This window comes from Psittacula echo, assembly GCF_963264785.1.
Source record: "Psittacula echo genome assembly, chromosome: 2".
In the NCBI taxonomy this organism is placed as follows: domain Eukaryota; kingdom Metazoa; phylum Chordata; class Aves; order Psittaciformes; family Psittacidae; genus Psittacula; species Psittacula echo.
The window spans coordinates 60,831,040-60,851,094 of record NC_137737.1 but is presented as its reverse complement, the minus strand read 5'-3'; the positions used below and the strand labels follow the sequence as shown (position 1 = coordinate 60,851,094).

Genomic DNA, 20,055 nt, shown 5'->3' with positions numbered 1-20,055 from the left:
TCCTCAGGCTTTGCCAACCAGACTGAAAGGCCTCGCAGAGTGCTCACTTCTAGATGCTGGTTTTCCTAGCAGCAGTGATCAGTAATCAAGTCACATCTCAATCTGCTCTCGTGAGCTCAACAGGACTGAGATGATTGTTGAAAGCAGGATACAGGGTTATGTGAGTATTTGGTTTGACATCAGCACAAGGTTTTCTGTGGTTTGTCTTTGAATTCATCCTACAGCTCCGATAACCTCTGAGTAGGAGCTCAGACAAAGCACCCTAGAGATGCCAGCCTGAGAAGTGCCTCTGTGCTGAGGCAGGAATCGTTACCATGCTCAGCCATGCTGAAGGTGTACAGTGTGGTGAAGACATGAGCGTACAATGGAGAGCCATGGCAGAAACCAGGCAGAGCTGCACATCCTTAGTCCACAAAGACTAATTGACTGGCAGTTATCTGTCTGCAGACTAATTCTGACTCTAAGAAACAGAAGTTCAGGTTCAGAAGGACTCATTATGTTAGCATGCCACATTCCCTATGTTGTGTGTGATAATGAAGACCCCAGCCAGCTCCTGGCATTCACTCCCGCTGCACCCATCTCATGAGTCCTCAGCTCCAGAAAGCTGTGAAGCACAGTGCTGACAACACCCAGACCACAGGATACAACTGTGTTGCAGGGCAGCACAAAACAGAAACCAGGATCTGGTTTACTCAGTGGCACTGCTGTTAGCAGCAGCATTAGCAGCACTCCTTGTTATCCCGAAGAGTGGAGAGGTACCCACACCCTGCTATATTAGATTGCTGCCAGCAGTTGGCTGGAAAGAACATGTGTGGAAACTGCTCATGCTGCCAAGGATACCAAACCGAAGGACAAAATAAAGGCATGTCTATGCCCTGGGAAACTTGGGCAGGAAAGCTCCAAGTTCAACAGCTCTCCATGGTTTGGTAACTCCTGTAGCAGAAGAAGCAGTAAGCAGTGTGGCATGAACTCCATGAGAAACCAGAGAGCTTCCCAACCTCACCTCCTCTCAACACTCTCTGCGCCAGCTGCACCTCTTCAGTGTGTACGCAGAAGAATAGTAATTACTAAACAAGTCCCTCACCGTTATTCTTTCTCCCGGGGACAGTGAGGACAAAAGGAGGGGGAGGGGGGGATACAAAAAAAGAAAAGAAACAGAACTTGCCAGAGATCAAGATATCCCTGGTTGAGATTTCCTTTGTTTTGGGAAGCAACAGCTTCCCCATACACTCATAAAACTCATCAGACTCAGCTGTTTTCTCTCAGGAAATTGACACCACTAGTTAAAGCCCTTTCACCCTTTCTTCTGTCCTGGACACTAACTAGCATAAAATCCCATTAGGAGCTTACCTGAGACCCGTACAGAAGTGCCAACACTCACCGAAGGCACCTCCAAAGAGGTGAAAGCAAGAAACTTCAGAACAACTTCTGTTTGCAGCTCAGCAATGCAAGGCACTGCTGATGCACCAGAGGGAAGGACTGTCACCAACTCTTACCTGTGCCTCCTGTGAGCTGAGTGGTGCTCCTCTCCTTCGCAAGCCCATTGGCTTTGGGGCTGGCACTGGGCGCTGCTGCCGTTGTTGCCCTGGGTAGCCGCTTGCCTGGTACCTTCACTGTAGTTCTCAGCAGATCGATTTCCTTCCCGTGGACGTTCTGCATGTAATCCTACAGCAGAGAGGCAGAATGGTTTGAGATCAGCTCTGCCCTGGCCCACCACTCTCAGCTCCCCTCTCATTCACATAATCAAAACTAAACCCCAGATCCATTCATCCACATGGTAACTGGTTACCAGCCAGATGGTCAGCCAGCAATTCGGGAGCTCACTGCATGCTGGTTTCTCTTGCACTATACTGAAGTCTCATGTCAGGTGGGCAAGAGGTGGAAGACCCTACAGCTTCCCCAGTGTCTACAGCCAGCTGTTTCCTGACAACACGGATGCAAAGCCTTGACTCCAACCTGCCTTCTTCTCATGACTAGCTGGTGCCTTACAACTGCCTCCGGAGAAGTGCCAGGTCTCACTTTCAGTGCCCAGAACTAGTCAGCTTTGATATGAGTAATGGCGGGATGTTGCCATGGGCAGTCAGATGCCATGACAAGCCCATTTGTGAAAGCCTGGCTGGGAATCAGAGATTAGATGGAGCAAAAGAGCACGAAGGCGGCAGGCACTTCTTCTTCCCTGTCATCTGTTGTCTTTTTAATCATAGCACTCAGCTGTAACAGCTAATAATATAATACAGGACAGTGTAAGTAATGGGGTACCTGGAAATTCCCTCTCAGGTCAAAGCAAGGGTAATTCAAGCCCAACACAACACAACTCAGGATAACTCCCTCGTACATTTACCTGCATAGCTTTACATTATTCAAAACTTGGTGCTTCCCCTTTCTTCTGGTAGACTATTACTCAGCCAAAAACTCCATGTGCAGATCGTTAATATCATTCTGCCCTGTCTCCTAACAGCATCTCCTCTTTTGATCAAAGAAGGCCGCAGACCTCCAGCCTCTCCTGAGAGCTGTGTCCTTTCCCATATCTTCACCCCATCCCTGCTCTTCAGGGCACTGCAACTCTCCCCGACCCTCTCTGATGTGGCTGGCTCTTCCTTGGGCCAGAAGGGGAAGACCCAAGCAATGTGATTTCCAGAGAGACGCACAGAGGAGAACTTTCCTGTCCTGCTCTTGGGCAGACCTCAAGGGAGCAGAGACTGAAAGCTGTGCTAAGATTCTGGGACGAATCGTGACATGGGTGCATCTTCCCCTGGCTCTCTGCGCTACGGATGTGCACTGCAATTGGGAGCTGAGTGGCAGCAACAGTCCAGGGTGAGACTGCAGCTGCTGCGGGGAGGCTTGGGTCTGCTCCAGTTCACAAGGAGGTCACCAAAGAGATTAACTCAGAGCTGGTCCCCATCTGCTTCCAGATCCAAAGAGATAAGGACATGAACAAGACCAGTTTAAGTGCAAACATCCTCCCAGTCCCTGGCTCCAAGAAGCAGGTAAATGGGGGCTGTAGTAGGGGCAATGTTCTGTGGTCTCAGATGACTACTACCTGCAGGGTTTACGAAAACTCCCAGCAGCACCTCAGCCCCTGGCTTTGAACTCTTCTCTTTCCACAGAACCCAGTGCAGGCATCCAGTCCTCACAGCACACCCAAGAGACGGGGCAGTGTGGCAGCACACCCTTCTGTGCCTCCAACTTCTGCGTGACTTGACCTCAAATGACACACACACACCCCCTTTGGTGCCCCAGAGAATTCCTACGTAACCAGCTCAACCAAACATTACTCCAAGCTGTCTCTGGTTGGGTGGGAGCCTGGTGGCACCCCTGGGCAGGGAATCTCAGAGGGGCTGAAGGATTTTCCCTAAGTCAGCACAATTGCTGCAGTAGCCGCCTGCCTGCCGGAGAGAGCGGTCACCAGCGCACTGCTTTTATTACATGCTATAAAACAGCAATTTCTTCCCAAGCCTCCTCGCTAATTACCCAGCCAGTTCTCTCATTTCATTTTATTACTGGAATTAACAACGAGTTCAAAGCGTGGAAAGCTATTAAGATGTGTGATTAAGCCACATTCAATTAGTTTCTACAAACAATTTAATTGATGTTGCAGATAGAATTAACAGAAGGTGATTGTGTGAATGGCTCCACTGGCTGCAAAATGGGAGATGCTTTCTCTCTAGCTCTGCGCAGCACAGCACAGCCTGGCCAGTGAAGCTGGGCTGAACCACATAACGCCTTCCTCACGAGCAGAAGCATTTACTCTCCAAGGCTTTGGGAAAGTGATAGGAAACCACACTGGTCTCTTCATAAAACTTGTTCTTTTCCTTTCACTGAAGACATCCACAGAAAGGTAAAAAAAATACAGATGCAACAAGGAAAGCTGTGCTGAATCCAGGGATCAGGCCCCCGAGCACTCCTGCTCTAACTCCAGGCATCCTGCTCACAGTCTCTGAAACTGCTGGCTGTTCTAGAGAGGAGGCAGAGGAGGCACCTCAGAGCAGGAACACACAGCTCTGTGGGACTCAAGTGCAGGTCCAGGCTGGCAGTCAAGGCAGATACACACTTCCACCAGGGAGTCACAGAACGCCTGATCTCAGGGCTGGACCCAGCTCATTCAAGGCCAGGCTGGATGGGGCTTTGAGCAACCTGGTCTAGTGGAAGGTGTCCCCACCCATGGCAGGCAGTTGGAACTGATGAGCTTTAAGGTTCCTTCCAACCCAAACCATACTGTGATTCACTGGAGCACTCTGTGCCAACCTGTGACTGCAAACTCACAGTTTAAGACTGACTTGCAGTGACGAAACTTCGAAGTGGGGCTGGAGGTGCTAAGATACAGATCCAGAAACAGGTCAAGTGATAAACACCCAAAAGCAGATGAAGAGCCCTGCCAGAAAGCTGGTAAAATCAGAACTATGACCCAGCCAGAGCTGCACAGTAATCTTCATCCAATGGGGCACAGACACTTTTGGGGCAGATATGTCTACTGGAGGAAAAGGAAGAAAGGCAAGGCTATTGATCCCTGCAGTACTTACACCCATCTCAAGAGCGACAAAACAGAGATGCAAAAGGAGAGAAGCCTAGGCAGGAACTGCCCTGAATCATGCCAAGGAAAAGCCACGGTGAACATAAAACCAGCAAAAACTACTCTGGGGCTTGAACATCCTGTCAGGGGCTGGGAAAGCCCCTCTTCCTGCAGTGCTCAGCAATGCCCCCAGAGAAACCTCTGCTGCACCAGAATTCTGCCATCCCCCAAACACGTGGCGGTACAGGCTCACCCTGCGCGAGGAAGGGGAGAAGCTGGGACTTCACATCTCAAGGAAGGAATTTTAGGATGCCGAGAGTCTCCTTGACTGAGGATCTGCACACTGTGCTTGCCAGCAGTTACCTCACCACGTGCCTGCTGCCCTGAGAGCTGCCACCATGAATGGAAGCGACAGAGCATGTGCCCTTCCAAAGGAGCACAGGTTTCATTAGTTCAACCCTCATGTGCCCAGCTTGTGTCATCCTGTGGACACGGGAACTCACTTCATGGCACAGGAGACAAACCTGGCGACAAGCACACTGCGGCATCACCAGATTCATCCTAGAAGGTGAGGAGGTGAGGCTGTAATGGGACATGCTCTTCTGAACCACCTCTTCCTCCAGGCTTCCTTCCTGTCCCCTCCAAGCAGGTTGTAAACCAGGTATCCAGAGGGAAGGCAAGGCAAGACAAAGTGGGTTTGCTGATCAGAACAGCACACTGCTCACCAGAGCCTTTGTCAGCATCGCTGTAAAAAATCTAATGTGATGATAGGTTCTCAGGGAGGCAATGCCATGGAGGGAGCATGCAGACACCCTCATCCTTGCAGAAGTCAGGGCTAGGCAGCTCTGCATTCTGCAGCCCACATGTAACCAGTCTTTGTTGTAGGTCAAGACAGGGCAAGACAACACCTATCTTGGGCACAAGGTTCAAAGCTTGCAGTGAAACCTGAGGGAGAAGAGGCCCATCTTGTACCTTTCTTAGCAATGGGCTGTGGATCACAGGTAGAAGCAAACCAGATTTTTGCTTGGGGCAATGCAGTAATGGAATGAAACGCTGAAGAAGTGCAGTAAGGAAAGAAAAGGTGATCAATCTAGAATCACCCCCTGAGGAAGAAACAGTGTAAAAAGCAGAGAAACCTAGTGTGTAGCAGCATCATCTGAAAGTGGTTAAACACCATCCCAGGCATTGCTCTGCCTCTACAGCTGATTGTAATAATGGCCTATGATGTCTCTGGTGGAAATGTGATAAACCCACACACGCGTGTGAGCACGCACACAGAGCAGGCAGTGGCAGCAGCCATTCCCTCCCAGTTTGGTTCTCTAAGGATCAAAAAATGGGGTTACAAAGTTAAGGAACTGCAGAACCAAAGTATGGTACAGGGATCAAAGACTAAAAGAAAGAAGAAAGTGTTCTTAAAGCTTCCACAAATTAAGGCAAGGAATGATTGGCTTTAAAGTGTAAGGATAGGAAGATTAAAAGGCACGGCAGCTCAGGAGCTGGCCAACTGAGCATTGCAAGCCCATGAGTTAAGCGATGCAGGATTAGAACAGAGGAGAAAGACTCTGAGGCTCAGGGCACTCCAAGACCCATGTGTCTGAGATCAGGGACAGATCGAGGGCCCAGAAGCTTTAGGAAGCACAGGAGCAGCAACACCTTGCTCTTCTCCCTTTAGCCCTGGTGGGCCCTCCAGCATCCCTAACCTGCCCTGCGCCCAGGCCCTACGCTGCGCTCCCCAGCCGCTGCCCGCTGTCCTGCTGCAGCATGTCCTCTGCAGAGGGTGCTGTGGCCCCGGTGTCACAGGTGTGCCCGTCCGCAGCTCACTGTCTCAGCAGCAAACTGTGCTCAAGAGGGAATGGGGAAGAAGTCATTAGCCCCACAGTGGGGAGGCGACAGAGATGGATGGGGAGGCAGCTGTGCGCCTGAGCCAAGCAGTGAAGAGGATCAGAGATGCATCGAGTGACAGCTCAGCTCGGCAGGCTCTGCACAGGCACCTCATCTCCATTACCCAATACCTAGCAGCCAGGAAAATTATTCCACACCCAAATGGCACCATCAGCCACGGCTGCAAGGAGTTCTCTGCCTGCTCCTCACCCCAGATGCACGGATGCAGCAACCCCTGCTTTAATGGACTGAGCAAGGGCAACAGAGAAAAGATGCATTTACTTAGTGTAATTCTGTGCAAAGCATGTTCCTGTCAGCTCTACCCACCCAGCCTGGCACTGCAGAGACAGCCTTCATGACAGGGGAGAGGCTTCTCCAGGCCATGGTAAAAAACAGCTCAGCCTGCCCTGTCAAGAGCTCATGCTGGACCTCCTTACAGGGCCCTGCTGTGGGCACAGCCCAGGGCTTTCACCTCCTGCCAAACCCTGCCCAAGCAACTCTCTGCTACTGCGGCATCTGCAGAAGGACCTGCAGCAGCCATAGCACGAAGGAGGCCACTGCTCTGTCCCACTCCGCCCCTCATCCTAACCCAGATCAGTACTTACATGCAGGCTGGGGTGGTAGGTGAGGACTCCGTTGTCACACAGCGTCACATACTTCTTCTTCCACTCCTTGTTGAGAGACTTGCCACTGCGTTTGAGGAGAATGCCCTGAAAGACAAGTGTCAAGAGTCTCAGACCTTGTTTGGACCAAGCACCTCCCGCTCAACTCCAGCAATGCCCCTTGTAGGAGACCAGTCTTTGAAAAGACACAAAGATAAAGACACGAGAAACATCCTCTAGGTGGGCCTTCCCAACAGCGTTTTCCCTGGGACTGGTAGGAAAAGGGCTGCACCCCTTTCCCCATCAATCCCAGCATGTCTCCACAGACAGCATCTCCCTTTCTCAGAGACAAGGGTCTCCACATGCCAGTACAGATGCCCAGATCCTCTGAGGGACCCATAATGCATTCTGCTGTCCCAAATTACTCCCCCCTGGGCAACTCTTCTTGTGCTGAAGATAGTAACAACACAATACAAAAGCCAACTTCACAACCAACCAACACTGCCCTGTTACCACGGGGCTCCCAGACCTACTTCCATCACTGAAGGCACAGCAAGAGGGATGATCAGGGCAAGGACAATTTGGGACAGGCAGGGGCCAATCAATGAAACAACACTCAAGATACAGATCCCAAAGGGGATGCATATTCTCTTGCCTGCTTGCAATTACTTCTTCAAGATGCCAACAAATGGAGCTAGGGGCACAAGTCTGGGTAGTTGAGGGGTCACTTCACTCCCTTTCCCCATCAGGATTTACATAAGACCCATCCTATGGTCTTCAGGGAAAGCACACTGCTAAGGGTCTGAAAACAATTGTGCTCCCATGCCCTGAAGCTCCTTCTTCCCACCAGCCCAACCCAGAACTAACCCAGAACTTCCATCGATCTGAATCAATGCTCAGAGCTTGGACACCTCTAACCCCCTCCCTACCCAGTTCTGCCTTCCCAGGACCACTGCTTCTAGCAGCAATTTATCACGCATCAGGTAGGACCAGAGGTGGAGAGGGAGAAGGCAGACAGGATGAGAAGCCAGGCGCAAGGGCTCTGGAGGAGGGACTGGGGAGAGAACATCAAGTATTCTGCCGGCACAGAGGAAAGGACAACACAGGGGGACAAAAGTACAAATGAATACCAGAGTCTGGGAAAAAGCTGGATCTATCAACTGTCGGGCCTGGGCCCTCCGAAAGCCCTGTCTGGACAGACATCCAGACTGGCTGTTCCTAACGTGGCAAAAATCTGGGCCCCAGGCCAGCACCTCCTCAAAAACCTGGACAGAAAGTCTCTGTTCTGCCAGCCTCGGCATATTTGGGGGCCCCAACCCACTGCCTAGAGACTGAGGCTGCTGTGCCTGCATGATGGAAAAACACAACAAAAAGTTGTAGGGTTTGGCGCATGCTGGGGTAACAATGCTGCCAGACATGACCATGAAATCGGCAATAAATGATGCAGAAAAGGCAGAAGTGCTTCATGACCGCTTATGTTCAGTACTTGGGAAGCAAACAGCGTGAAAAGGAAACGCCTCCTACCCGTGCAAGGGAGAGAAAATTAAAACAGAGCAGCAAAAGCTAAGCTGTGTTGGTGGCAGGATCTGGTCCCTTGCCTTCAACAGCTCAGAGAATTAGCTGAAGAGCTCACTCAGCAGCGGTTAAAAGGTGCTGATTTTAACAGGCCTCGGAACATGGCGGCAGTCGGAAAGCTCAGGCTCTGCCAAGATCTGCAAGGGGAAAAGCAATGATCCTTGTAATTACGGCCACTTAGCTGGACACCGACACCAGGCAAAACTGTGGAAAACCACCACAAGAAGCGATCGGCAAGGAACGAGGGTACAGCAGTGGAACTAATGCCAACCAATGCAGAAAGAGGTCATCAGAGAAGTTTGATCCTACTTTTGGTAAGACGGCAACATCTCACAACAATGGTCACTGTGCTGACACAGCACTTTTAGTTTTCGCTCAGGATTTTAACTAAGCAGCACACACCATGAAAAACCAACTGTACAAAATTCGTAAGGCCATTACTGTACAGAGTAAAAACCGGCTAAGCGAAATGTCTCAAACCGTAATCATAAATGGGAACAAGTGTAACCATAAATGGCAAATCCATGACCAACAGAGGTGCTTGTATAGAGGTCCAGCCAATCTGCACTTGATTCACAGGATTTAACCAGTGCCTTCCCCAGACGAGCTCAGAGAAAGCACAAAACCAGAAAACTTGAGAGAAACACAGAAACTTCTCTGGGCAACCTGTGCCAGGGCCTCACCACCCTCACAGGGAAGAACTTCTTCCTCAGATCTCATCTAAACCTCCCCTCTCTCAGTTTAAATCTATCCCCCCTTGTCCTATTCCTACCCACCTTTGTCAAAAGCCCCTCTCCAGATTTCCTGTGGGGCCTCTGTGGTGGTGACCATACAGAGCGGTCCTGGGCCCTCTGCAGCAGCCTTCAGCATGATCTGAAGACTGTGACTACAGCTCTGTGTACTCTTCTCTCCTCTAGACTCGCAGTCCCAACCCTGTTACTGCCATGCTGCAGAACACGCTCCTGAGAGCATTAACCTGCTCACCCTGGAGCCTCCAACTGTCCCACAGCTTGAAGGGCAGTGACCTGACCAGCACACACAGCCCATTCGGGGCCTCACCGTGCCAGAAGCACAACTGCTTCTCAGATCTTGTAAGCCATCCTCTCACACGCAGTGAGCGGTACCCGTGCTTCCTCAACACCAGGCTGGCTCTGCTCTGGTTCTGACCATCACAAAATCATCTTCTGTAGCACCATGGCTGGGCCATGCATTTCCCACACAGTGTATGAAAGTGATTATTCATCCTCACATGTGAAGACACTTTTAAGATTACACTAGACAAATGGTGGATTCTCTGTAGTTGAGAACATTTGCTTGGTATCTTTCAAACAAATCTGCTCCAGGCCAGGCTGAAGTTACAAATTTGGCTCAAAGTCACTGGGTAAGATTTCTTTGGCTTCTGGGCATAATGATCCCTTCTGGCCTTAAACCTGGCTCAGTTCTGCAGTCCGACCTGCCAATACATACTGCAGAACAGCTCTGGCTGCCTCTCCTCTCCTTGATGTGCCTTCGACTTGATGCATCTTGGTGCTACAAAATACCTACTTCAACATTTTCAGGCTGCTGCATCTTCTATCAAGCCCTAAAAATGTGCTGCCTGTAGAGAAGAGTTCAGCTGCAGTTAGTTCAGCTACAAATGTGGAACTTCGCAAATTGAAACACAAGCAAAACCAGAGCTGGAAACAGAGAATCGAGCACTGGCAGCCCACTTTTTCAAGCCAGAAGGCATGAGAGTCCAAAACTGGGAGCAACTACACAGTCTAAGTAAACATCTAATAAAATGGTGGGGGGAAGGGAAGAGGAGGAAAGGGGCCCTTAAGGCCAAACATTTGCAAGAAACAGCTGAACTGAGGGGTACAGCTCAGTTAAACTTGTTTGCTGCTGTATTGGAGATTAAGAGGCAGGGGACAGAAGCCAAGAGGATTCCAGATTTTAATGGTGCTACTGTGCTGACTGCCTCAAGGTTACAACTCTGCAGCCCAACTTCTTTTTTGATGGCAGGATGCAGAGCTTTGGCCCAGCAGCATCCAGGGAACTCTGGTTTTGCTGCAGGGAGGAAGGCCCCTGCAGCAGCTCAGAGAGAAGTGAGAAGAGGCAAGGAGGACAAGGCCACATGAAATGCTGGAGGCAGCTGAACTCATCCCCTCCATGCAGGTCCAGGGCATGCTCCTGCACCCCAGCGTGCCTCCAGGCTGGGCTCCTCAGGGTGCCGAGGCCCCTGCTCACACCATCACACCTCAAGCTCCTTCTGCTTCTCATAGAAAGATGCACAAGAAGTAACTCGTGTTTCCGTAAGTTTCTTCCCAAGTCAAGCACGAAGGAAAGAAGCTGCCAGAGATGAAAGGGGAGAGAGCCCAACCCTCTTCCTCTCCCCTTTTTTCCTTTCTTTCCCCGCATTTTGTCGGCCGGCGCTAGTGTCTGTGTTGTGTTTGGATTGTGGTGGTGCACAGTAAAAGCAGCAGCAGCAATATGCAGCGTAATGAAGCAGGGAGCAGCGATGGCCCCCAAAGGACTCGTTTACTCCACAAATCTCCCTTCCACTCACTTTTTGCTAAGAATTTTAACAACAAACTTAATTGTAAAGTCGCGTATTGATTGGAAAATGCAAATGGCAATTTAAATGTAATCTAAGCTCCCAGCATGATCCTAGCTCCCAAGGAGGAGGAGTCACCCGCCTTGGGTCCTACTGGAGTGCGCGGCCCAAACTGAGCTGGGCCAGGGACCTGGGGACCCCCGGGCTGCCTGTGCATTCAGCACAGTCTTCCCAGAAAGAATCTGGTACAAGTGCAATTAGGACTTCATTCCTAGTAACGAACAGCTGGGGAAGCTTAGTCTCCCGGCCTAATTAACCCACTTCTCAGAGACAGGCATCCAGAAGAAGCTCTTCCAACCTTGCAAGACCATCTGAACCTACGTAGCACCGAAAGGACATCACAGCAAAGGGGATCCCAAGTCCACGGTGTGGAGCAGGCCCGGCAGAGGCACAGACTGCCCCTGCAGCCTGGAGGGAGAGGAAGTGCTGTTCTAGGTGAAGAGGGGCACTGGCATCCATGGTCTCACTTGTCCCAGTGGGGATTTCCATCTTTCCTAGATGTGCTTGATGGTAAGAGACACAGAGAGGTCACCCAGAGGCGCTGTTCTCAGGTGTCCTGGAGAAGGCTGTGACAACCGACAGCCAACCACCACATCTCCATGGCAGCGAATGGCCCTTCTCCTCCCAATATCTCTCCTTTCTGCAACACCTAACCCAGCCTCCCGCTTCATGGTCTGCCTTCCCAACCACCAAGCACCAGACAAGGCTGCCAGCAGTCTCTAGTACTACTCTTCCTGTAGAATCCAGGAAGAGAACATGCACCCATCACAGTGATCACAGCCACAGGTATCATGGAAGGAGTCTGCAGGGCAACCACCCCTACTGCTGCCCTGCATCACCCGCTGACTTCAGCTACCTCAGGCAATTTAAGCATGCACCAGACTTGTTTTTCCAAGCAGAGGAATCAAACTGCTCCCAAAGTTACCCATCAGTGGCTGCAGCACCCCCAACACAGCATTTGTTGCCATCAGCCCAGCCAGTGCACATACTGAGGGAAGCGAGGCAGTCTGAACCTGCCCAAGCACCCAGGCAGAAGATCCTGCATGTTTGCCACTCTACAGCCTCTAAACCACTGGCTTCTCTGCCGGTTTATGGCTGGGCAGGACCACCAGACCATGTGAGAGTAAAACTAGCTAAAGGCCCTGCTCTTTCACTACCTTTCAGAGAGACGGCAAGCAACGAGATCTCCACGATCTTCCAGAAAGGGCAGGTCCGTATCAGAGAGCAGAGCAATCATTGCCAATCCTGAATCTCTAGGATATGGAGCTATAACTGCTGAGAGGTTTTGCTTCTTTTCCACTGGTGGCACCAAGTCATTGCTCCTCTTGGAGGAACAACCCGGTGAACGGCTGCAGCAAGGACAGTGCAGAACTGCAGCACTCCGGTGATACTCTGGATCTACTACACTGCATGTTTACACATATAACCTATAACCTGCAAGTGTTCAAGGCCAGGCTGGACAGGGCTTGGAGCAAGCTGGTCTAGTGGAAGGTGTCCCTGCCCATGGCAGGGGGTTGGAACTGGATGAGCTTTAAGGTCCTTTCCATCCCATTTCTATGATTCTATGCGGACACTGGCTTGCTTTCTCCTTTAGGATTCTGCAGCTTTGGCTACAGGAGGTGCCAGTCCTGAGCCTGGACATGGACCCAGGTCTTACAAGGGTTTTGCTCCGGGCTCTCCTGCAGAGCTGCTGCTGGGCAAACTGATCACTTAAGTCCTGAACCAGGCAAGCAGTTTGGCACCTACTTCCTCTTGTAAAGCACAGGAATGATGCCCAAGCGTTGTTTCACAGAGCTAGACCTTTGTCTGTCTCAGTTCTCTACCTGTTGAACTCAGTAACAGCACAGTCCTGCCTACAGCAAGAAATAACTTCAGAATTACACTAAACCACCGTGATCTCCAGCAGATTGGACAGGGCCAGGCCCAGTTAGCACCGAAGAGTGACACGAGCAGTTAAAGAAAGCATCTTGCCCTGCTGAGTGAAGGGAAATAGTGAAAAAGCAAACCAAAAGTCCAGAAACGAAAGGCCATGGAAATGCTTCCACAACCAGATCTCCTGGAGCCAGCAGCGTAGCTTTGGGGAGCTAAGTCAGGTCTAGTTCAAGGCTCCAGTCGCTCTGCCTCAGCCTCCCTTCATCACTGCACAACAACTGCCCACTGCTTCCCCCACCTGCCATGCTGGGCTGACTCAAAACCAGAGCACACCAGCACTGCCACCACAGACCATGTACCCACCACACTGACTGGCAGCCAAAAGGCAGCACACGTGGCATGGAGGCAGGGCCTGGGCTGCTCAGCTTGCAGCCCTCTGGTCAGTGTTGGGTGATGCTAGCATAGGCATGGCCATCATTTCCAGCACATGGCCCCTACCAGGGGTATGCAGAGGCAGCCAGGTCTGCATGGAAATAACAGGAGCAGTGCAGACAGACGGTCAAGCACCTCAGCAGCATAAAAGGTGGAAGAAACAGTTAAAGGAGTTTTGATCTGTGCTCCAACCAGGAGATTAAAACAACGACCTGTGCCACAGGGAGAGACGGGGCATGTCCTGGCATGCAGCTGATAAGCCCCTTCCTGTTGGGGCTGTGCAAACCTTTGGCACACTGGAAGCAGAGCCCCCATGTGCGAGACCCCAAAGACCCTGCCCAGCACTGCTCCCCTGTGGCCCCCACGCTGACCTCTAGCATGCTGCCCTCCCAAACACAGCCCACTGCTGCTCCACTGCACTGCCCTGCCAGTGGCACTGACAACAGCCCTCTGCAAACCTCCCAATGTATTACTACATGGACTGGAAGGGGCAGGAAGCTTTGGGAGCTGCAGCAGCAAGCAGGGTCTCCCTCTTTTGATCCACCACCCCATTCCCCTGTCAGCCTGGTCCCACCTAGATGTAACCAGCCTCACATGCACAGCAGCTCAGGTCTGACAGTGTGCAGGCAGATGGTGCATAACAGAAGCACAGCCACGTGCTGCAGAGCAGTGCATGGATGAGCCTTGCCAGCAGTGCAAGGAAATCCTGGTGGAAACACCATCACACCATCAAGCCAATCCATACCACTTGGTTTGCTCAGACATTACCCATTGCTGCTTTCCAGCTGATGGACACAGGGGTAGGCAACACTCAGGGTCAATTCCAGGTAGCTCAAGCTTCCCTGGAAGCCAGGAGGCAGGAGTCTAATGCCCTGCTGAGAGAACAAGTGGCTGCCTCCCTCTGATTCACAACACTTACGGCATGGGCTTTTTGCCGTTGCCCATGATGAGGAGAGGAGAGCCTCCCTGTCCTGCCGGAGGGCAGCTGGGCTGGTGTGGAGCAGAGCAGAAGCAAAGAGGAGGAGAACAGAGAGGAGAGAGGAGAGGAAGAGCGCAGTGCTGCAGCGGGGAATGCGCTGGGGCACAGATGCGAGGTGCGGATGCCCTCTGCTGGAACCGCTCCGCCAGCCATCGGAGCAGCCCTTGTTCCGCACCCATCACCAGCACGCAGAGCGGGGTCCACGCCAGCAACCCTGCACACCGTGCTCCTGGGTTCCAGGCAGGCATGCAGCCCCCAGGGCACCCGGTGAGTCGGGCCAAGGGGCACCCGGCTCCTCTGTGCTCTCCCACACGGAGCGAAGGCACCCCAGTGTACCACAAAGCCTCACAGCACTTCCCCAGAGAGGCTGCTCGACATGGGGGTGAAAGGAGGAGGATCGAACCTGCTTCATGGGAATGGCCCGCCCGCTGCCGATACTGTCCGCTTTACACTCCGGCACCTTCTTCTCCCGCTCCGGGTCCGTGCCCTTCCGAGACTGGAAGAGAAGAGACACAGGTCCATTAGAGACAGGGGCATAGGAGATCGAAACACATGGCCCCACCATCCCCAGCAGGCTACCAGACCAGACTAGACCAGACCACTCTCCCCCAGGCCAGGTCTCCCAGCGCATGGAGCAGCCAGCATCTCTCCCGTCCCCTCTAGGGACACTCCAGCCCCAGCCTCCCCCCAACCTGTCCCCTGGCAAGCTGCCTTCTCCCCCCACAACTGCAAGCAGAGCTGTCCTCCTAGCAGAACGGGGCTACCTCTGACCCTCCCTCCCGCAGGGGCACACAGGACATGGCGACAGACAGAAATGGCATGGGATGCAGGTGGAGCATGGATGGAAGCAGGAGAGGCTAAAGGCAGTGAAGGAACTCACACCTCTACTAATCCAACAGATTTATTCTGTTAACACACTTGCACCATACAAAGTAGCACAGGTCACCGGGCAGAGAGAGATACCAGCCCCTTACAAAAGAGCATGGACAATAAATATCTATCACACGTCTAGAGAATTGAGAGCAAAACCCGCCAGCCCCCGAGGGCGGCTGCGGTGCGAGCAAACTCCAATAAATACAATATGAAATATACAGTCTGTTGAGCAGAACTCATTCAAAGTGCTTAGGACAGAGGAAAATATCAAGTCATACACGGCATGGAGCACAATCAATACATTCAGAATCACAACAATGGCAGAAGGGCAGCGGCAGCGTCTCTGTGGAGCGTCCTACACACCCCCTCAGTCCGGGAGCGCCCCATGTGCTTTGGATCAGAAAGGGACACGAGCCCCACGCGCCTGGGACACCGATTCACTTGCTTTTGGGCCCAGAACAAAACAAAGAGATTGAAAGAGAAGAAAACTAAAGAGACATAGATGGCTGCTCTGCTGCGAGGAGGAAGAGGAGGAGGAGCAGGAGTCCATGCAGGCTGCAGGAGGTGCAGTAGGGAGGAAGGAGCTGAGTGCTAGCGGCAGGCGCTAACAGCAGCTCCCGCAGGCAGCAGCAAAGCGTCTTTTGGCCCATCCAGCTCCACTCGCTGCTGTCGCCCGGTCCCGGCGGGTCTGCAGGTCTTCCCATCCCATGAGGGTCGTTCGCCTGGCATCCCCGAGCATGGAAAGTGCCTAGACAGCATCCAGCAGGCCCAGAAATGTCCCAGCTTAAAGTGCAGGCGCAGGCCGTCTCAGCGCTTCCTAGACTTTACATTGGGGGGATTTAAAAGGCTCCTGCGTGTCTCCGAGGGGGGGACCCATGCTGGCTGGAGGGCGGGCGAGCCTCTAATCTTAGATCAATCCCAGTGCCCATCCCTTATCCGGCCCTGGAGAGGCAATGAAAAGTGAGAGAATTTGTACAGAGGTGCCGTGTGTAACCACCTGGATCTTCTAATTTGGAAGGAGTTGGAAAGGCCTTTTTGTTGATGAAAAGTTGGAAACAGTGGCACATATCTGCAAATATCGAAAGAATAAAGAGTTTGGCAAGTTATACTCAGAACATGGACACGAGTCTGTCAGCGATGGGCGCCAGCGGACGGACAGACAGGCCACGGAGCGGGCACTGGCACAGCAGCAGTCAGGGTTTGGACTCCGGCTACCAGGGACCGGGCAGGCGCCTCTGGGCAGGGTCTGTCTCCACCAGGCAGTCCCTGGCATGCAGACCCCCATGGGCAGTGGGGTGCGACTCAGTGAGGGGAGCAGAGGGGAGCAGGAGGGGAGCGAGAGCAGGAGAGGAGGAGGAGGAGGAGGAAAGGAAAAGGAGGAGAAGGACTGGACCAAAGGAACCAGGCACAGCTCAGGACTGGGGCTGCAGCTGCTCCCGGAGCTGAGCGGAGCTGGACCACAGAGAGGCCTGTGCCCACTGGGGACCGCACAAGGACAGGGGGCTGCTGGCTACACCTATGCTGCCTGCCTGGGAAAAGCTAGCGGCAAAAAAATCAGCCTTCCTTTCCTTCCCAACCTACTCATCCTGGCCCTGTCCCACTGCAGGAGGAGGTGTCAGGAGCTGCTGCTGCTGCCACGACCAAATGGGGTGAAGACTTCAATGTGAGCCATGTATGTGCACCAGCACAAGAGCAAGCGAGCGTGAGCCCCAGCACCACGGCGAGTGAGCGTGAGCCCAGATGAGCACAGGTGAGCCCCACAGCGAGAGTGAGCAAGCTTGAGCCCTTAATGAGCGAGCAAGTGAGAGCCCTAGACGGATGATGACGTCCACAGCGGGTAAGCGTGAGCCCCACAGCAAGCCGCCCTCCTCCTCCCCCCATGAACGTGGGCCCGCACCAAGTGAGCTGAGCATGGGGCTCCAGGAGGAGTGAGACAGCGTGAACATGAGCTGACGGCGAGTCCAGAACCCGTTGGCGCGCAGGCGAGCAGAAGGATGGGTGGCAGTGCATGAGCGCCCGCGTGCACTGGTGCACAGCAGCAAGCATGAGCGAGAGAAACGGCGGGGAGGGAGAAGCATCCATCAGCACTGAAGTGCAACAGAGTAAGCATGACCATTGACAACAGGAGACCTACAGGGGCATCTTTCACACAGAGGAGGGGAGGGCTCATACGGTAACAACCATGCGTCAGGAGCAGCGGATCTGCTGCCAAGGGCGGTGTGTGCTGCGAGGAGGAGGTTGGCGGGGGACAGCCTACCTGCCAGGCAGCAGAGGGAGCGGGGGCAAGCACGTACGGGCTGGGAACACGTGCATACAGGAGCTGGGAGGTGTATGCGATGCCAACGTGGGGAGTGCATGAAGCATTCAGGACATCAGAGCAAATGCTTCTAGGATGCCAGAAGCTGGAGGAGATGGGTACACTCCCAGCACCAGGAGTCAGGGGAATCTGGGATGCCAATAGTGCAGTGAGAGGGATGGGGCATGAGACGTTGTGGATTTATGTGGTCTCGGTCCAGGGCAACGGCAGCTGTTCACACAGGGTAACATGGTGCAACACGTACAAGGACTTTGTGGTGGCCAGTTCCACAGACAGCAGACACAAGTGTACTGAGCAATGGTGGCTGGAAAGCACATTTAGATGGGGAGGAGGACAGGCCTGAGTCCAGCACATTTACAGGGGCACCAGGGTGAGAGGAACACATTTACATGGGGAACAGAGGCTATCTATGCTAGACATAGGAACTTGGAAGTATGAGTGTGCTAAGAGCAAGGGGAAACTCACGGGCTGTGCTAACAGTGAGGCTAAGTGTGTGGGCAGGACTGTGTGCATGGGTGTGTGCATGGTGGGAGAGCGTGCTGAGAGGCAGGCAGGCTGCAGCTCAACCAGCAGAGAATAGCTGCAGAGATTCCCTGCACCACCTGGCGCCCAAGGCTTTGCTGGCTCCCTAATGCCCCCCTCCATCCATGCCCCACAGCAGTTCCCAGGTGCACTGCTCAAGTCACACAGATGCCCAGTTTGGGCACTGGAGAGAGGGAAGCCCAGTGCCCAGTGCTGGGCTCTGCACAGCACCACCTCACACAGCACAACTGGCACCAAAGAGGAGGCCCAAGAGGCAGGGGCTTTGTGCCACGCTCAGCGGTATGGCCCCAAGGAGAGGAACGGCAGAGGTCACTGGTGCTGTGCACGAACAAAGTGCAGCTCTCCTCAGCAAAGATCAGGGAGCTCTGCTCACACCCATGCACACTATACACACTCACTCCTACGTGTGCAAGGAGCAGCTTGCTCTCAGGTGCTCCCCCATGCACACACATACGCACTCACCAGAAGCAGCTCTCAACACCGTGGTCCCTACACACTCAGAAGACTCCCTCAGCTGTGGGGAGAACTCCCCATGCACCCACTCTGCACCCCCTGCCACCCATCCCTCCCTGGCCAGCACAGCAAGGTTCACCTAGAGACTAGTGCACGGAAGCCTGTGGGGCAAGACTGCTGCGGATCCGCTCCCTTCCCCTCCTCTCTTTGCCTGATCCTCAGAAAACTCATCCCAAAGTTCCTGCGGCGGCCCCAGTGTGCTTACCGTGAATATGTTGGAGCGCCGCTTGGATTGCTTGCGGATGGGGGTGGGTGTGTTGGAGGCAGCAACGGTCTCAATCCGCAGCTCCCGCTGGCTGATGCTAGGTGTGGAGGGCACAGAGGAGGAGTAGTCACTGAAGGCTCCTCCACCATTGGTAGCCTAGGGCAGAATGGGACAATCAGAGACAAGCAGATGCCTGGGGGTGTGACTGCAGAAACACCTTCCACCTACACAGCCTGGTGCACCAGGGCAAGGAAGCGCAGCACAGGACTGGAATAGGGGAGACATCCCACGCCATGCACGGCTCCTGCCCAACAGGGGATCTTGGGAAAGCAGTTTCCCTTCTTTCTGCTCCAGTTTTTATCACTGATAAAATGATAAAGTTCTGAAATCAACAGTGAAGAGCAGCAGAATAAGAACTTCTCTTAAAGAGATGAAAGAGCCATCCAAGACGCAGCCCAACTTCTTCCTTTCTAAGGCAGAGCAGGGGACTTGTGACTGAGGGCAGCTAGGTGCGCCACAGTGAACTCCTGCTCTGGAAGGACTCGGAGATAGACCTCCTTCTGAGCCCCATTTGGGAAGCTACAGTGCCCCTACTTGTCAGGGCTATCCCAGGCTCTGGTGCAGCTCCACAACAGCCTGCCTGCAGCACCGTGCTTCCTGAAGCCAGAGCAAAACACCCTTCCACAGCAGGGATGAAGCCCGTGGGAAGGCACGCTACCCTGACAAAATGCCTTTGAAGACCTCCATGTCCAGGTGGGTCTGGAACACCTTAACACCAAGCTGGAGACAGGGCAGCACCAAACAACAAATCCTCTGCAGTCTGCCCAGCTCTACTGCCCACTCAACAGGAAAGGGAGCCTCATACCAAAAGGGACTCATTGCATTGAGCTCCAATGGGCCACCAGCCCAGCAGCACACATGGCTCAAAACAAGGAGCCAGAGGCCACATTGCTGCACAGTGGCTTTCAGAAAGCCTCCCTGCCAGTACAGGACTCAGACTGCCACAAGACTACCCAGAGACAGGAAAGCTTCTGCTGCCTTGAATGTAGAATGAGTGGGAACCTGGTCTGCTTCTACTTTTCCACATGTAAAAGCAGGGTACTCTATCTGGAAACGTGACCAGGCTTCTTCTCCACGTGCTTGTCCAGCTGATGAACTCT

General features: G+C 53.1%; 1 protein-coding gene across 5 annotated transcripts in view; it reads right to left on the bottom strand.

Moving 5' to 3' along the window:
• The window catches only part of AGAP3 (ArfGAP with GTPase domain, ankyrin repeat and PH domain 3), a gene marked incomplete at its 5' end in the record, with an annotated part of 134,417 nt that overhangs the window by 43,950 nt on the left and 70,412 nt on the right, over nt 1–20,055 (bottom strand). For 4 of the 5 annotated variants that reach the window (XM_080639555.1, XM_080639556.1, XM_080639557.1 and 1 more), the window contains 4 exons: nt 1,497–1,665; nt 6,997–7,101; nt 14,848–14,940; nt 18,896–19,051. In XM_080639555.1, coding sequence (XP_080495681.1) covers nt 1,497–1,665; nt 6,997–7,101; nt 14,848–14,940; nt 18,896–19,051 — 523 coding nt within the window. Of the gene's footprint in view, nt 1–1,496; nt 1,666–6,996; nt 7,102–14,847; nt 14,941–16,129; nt 16,260–18,895; nt 19,052–20,055 lie in introns of those variants that run through there. The other variant, XM_080639558.1, reaches the window with a different exon arrangement.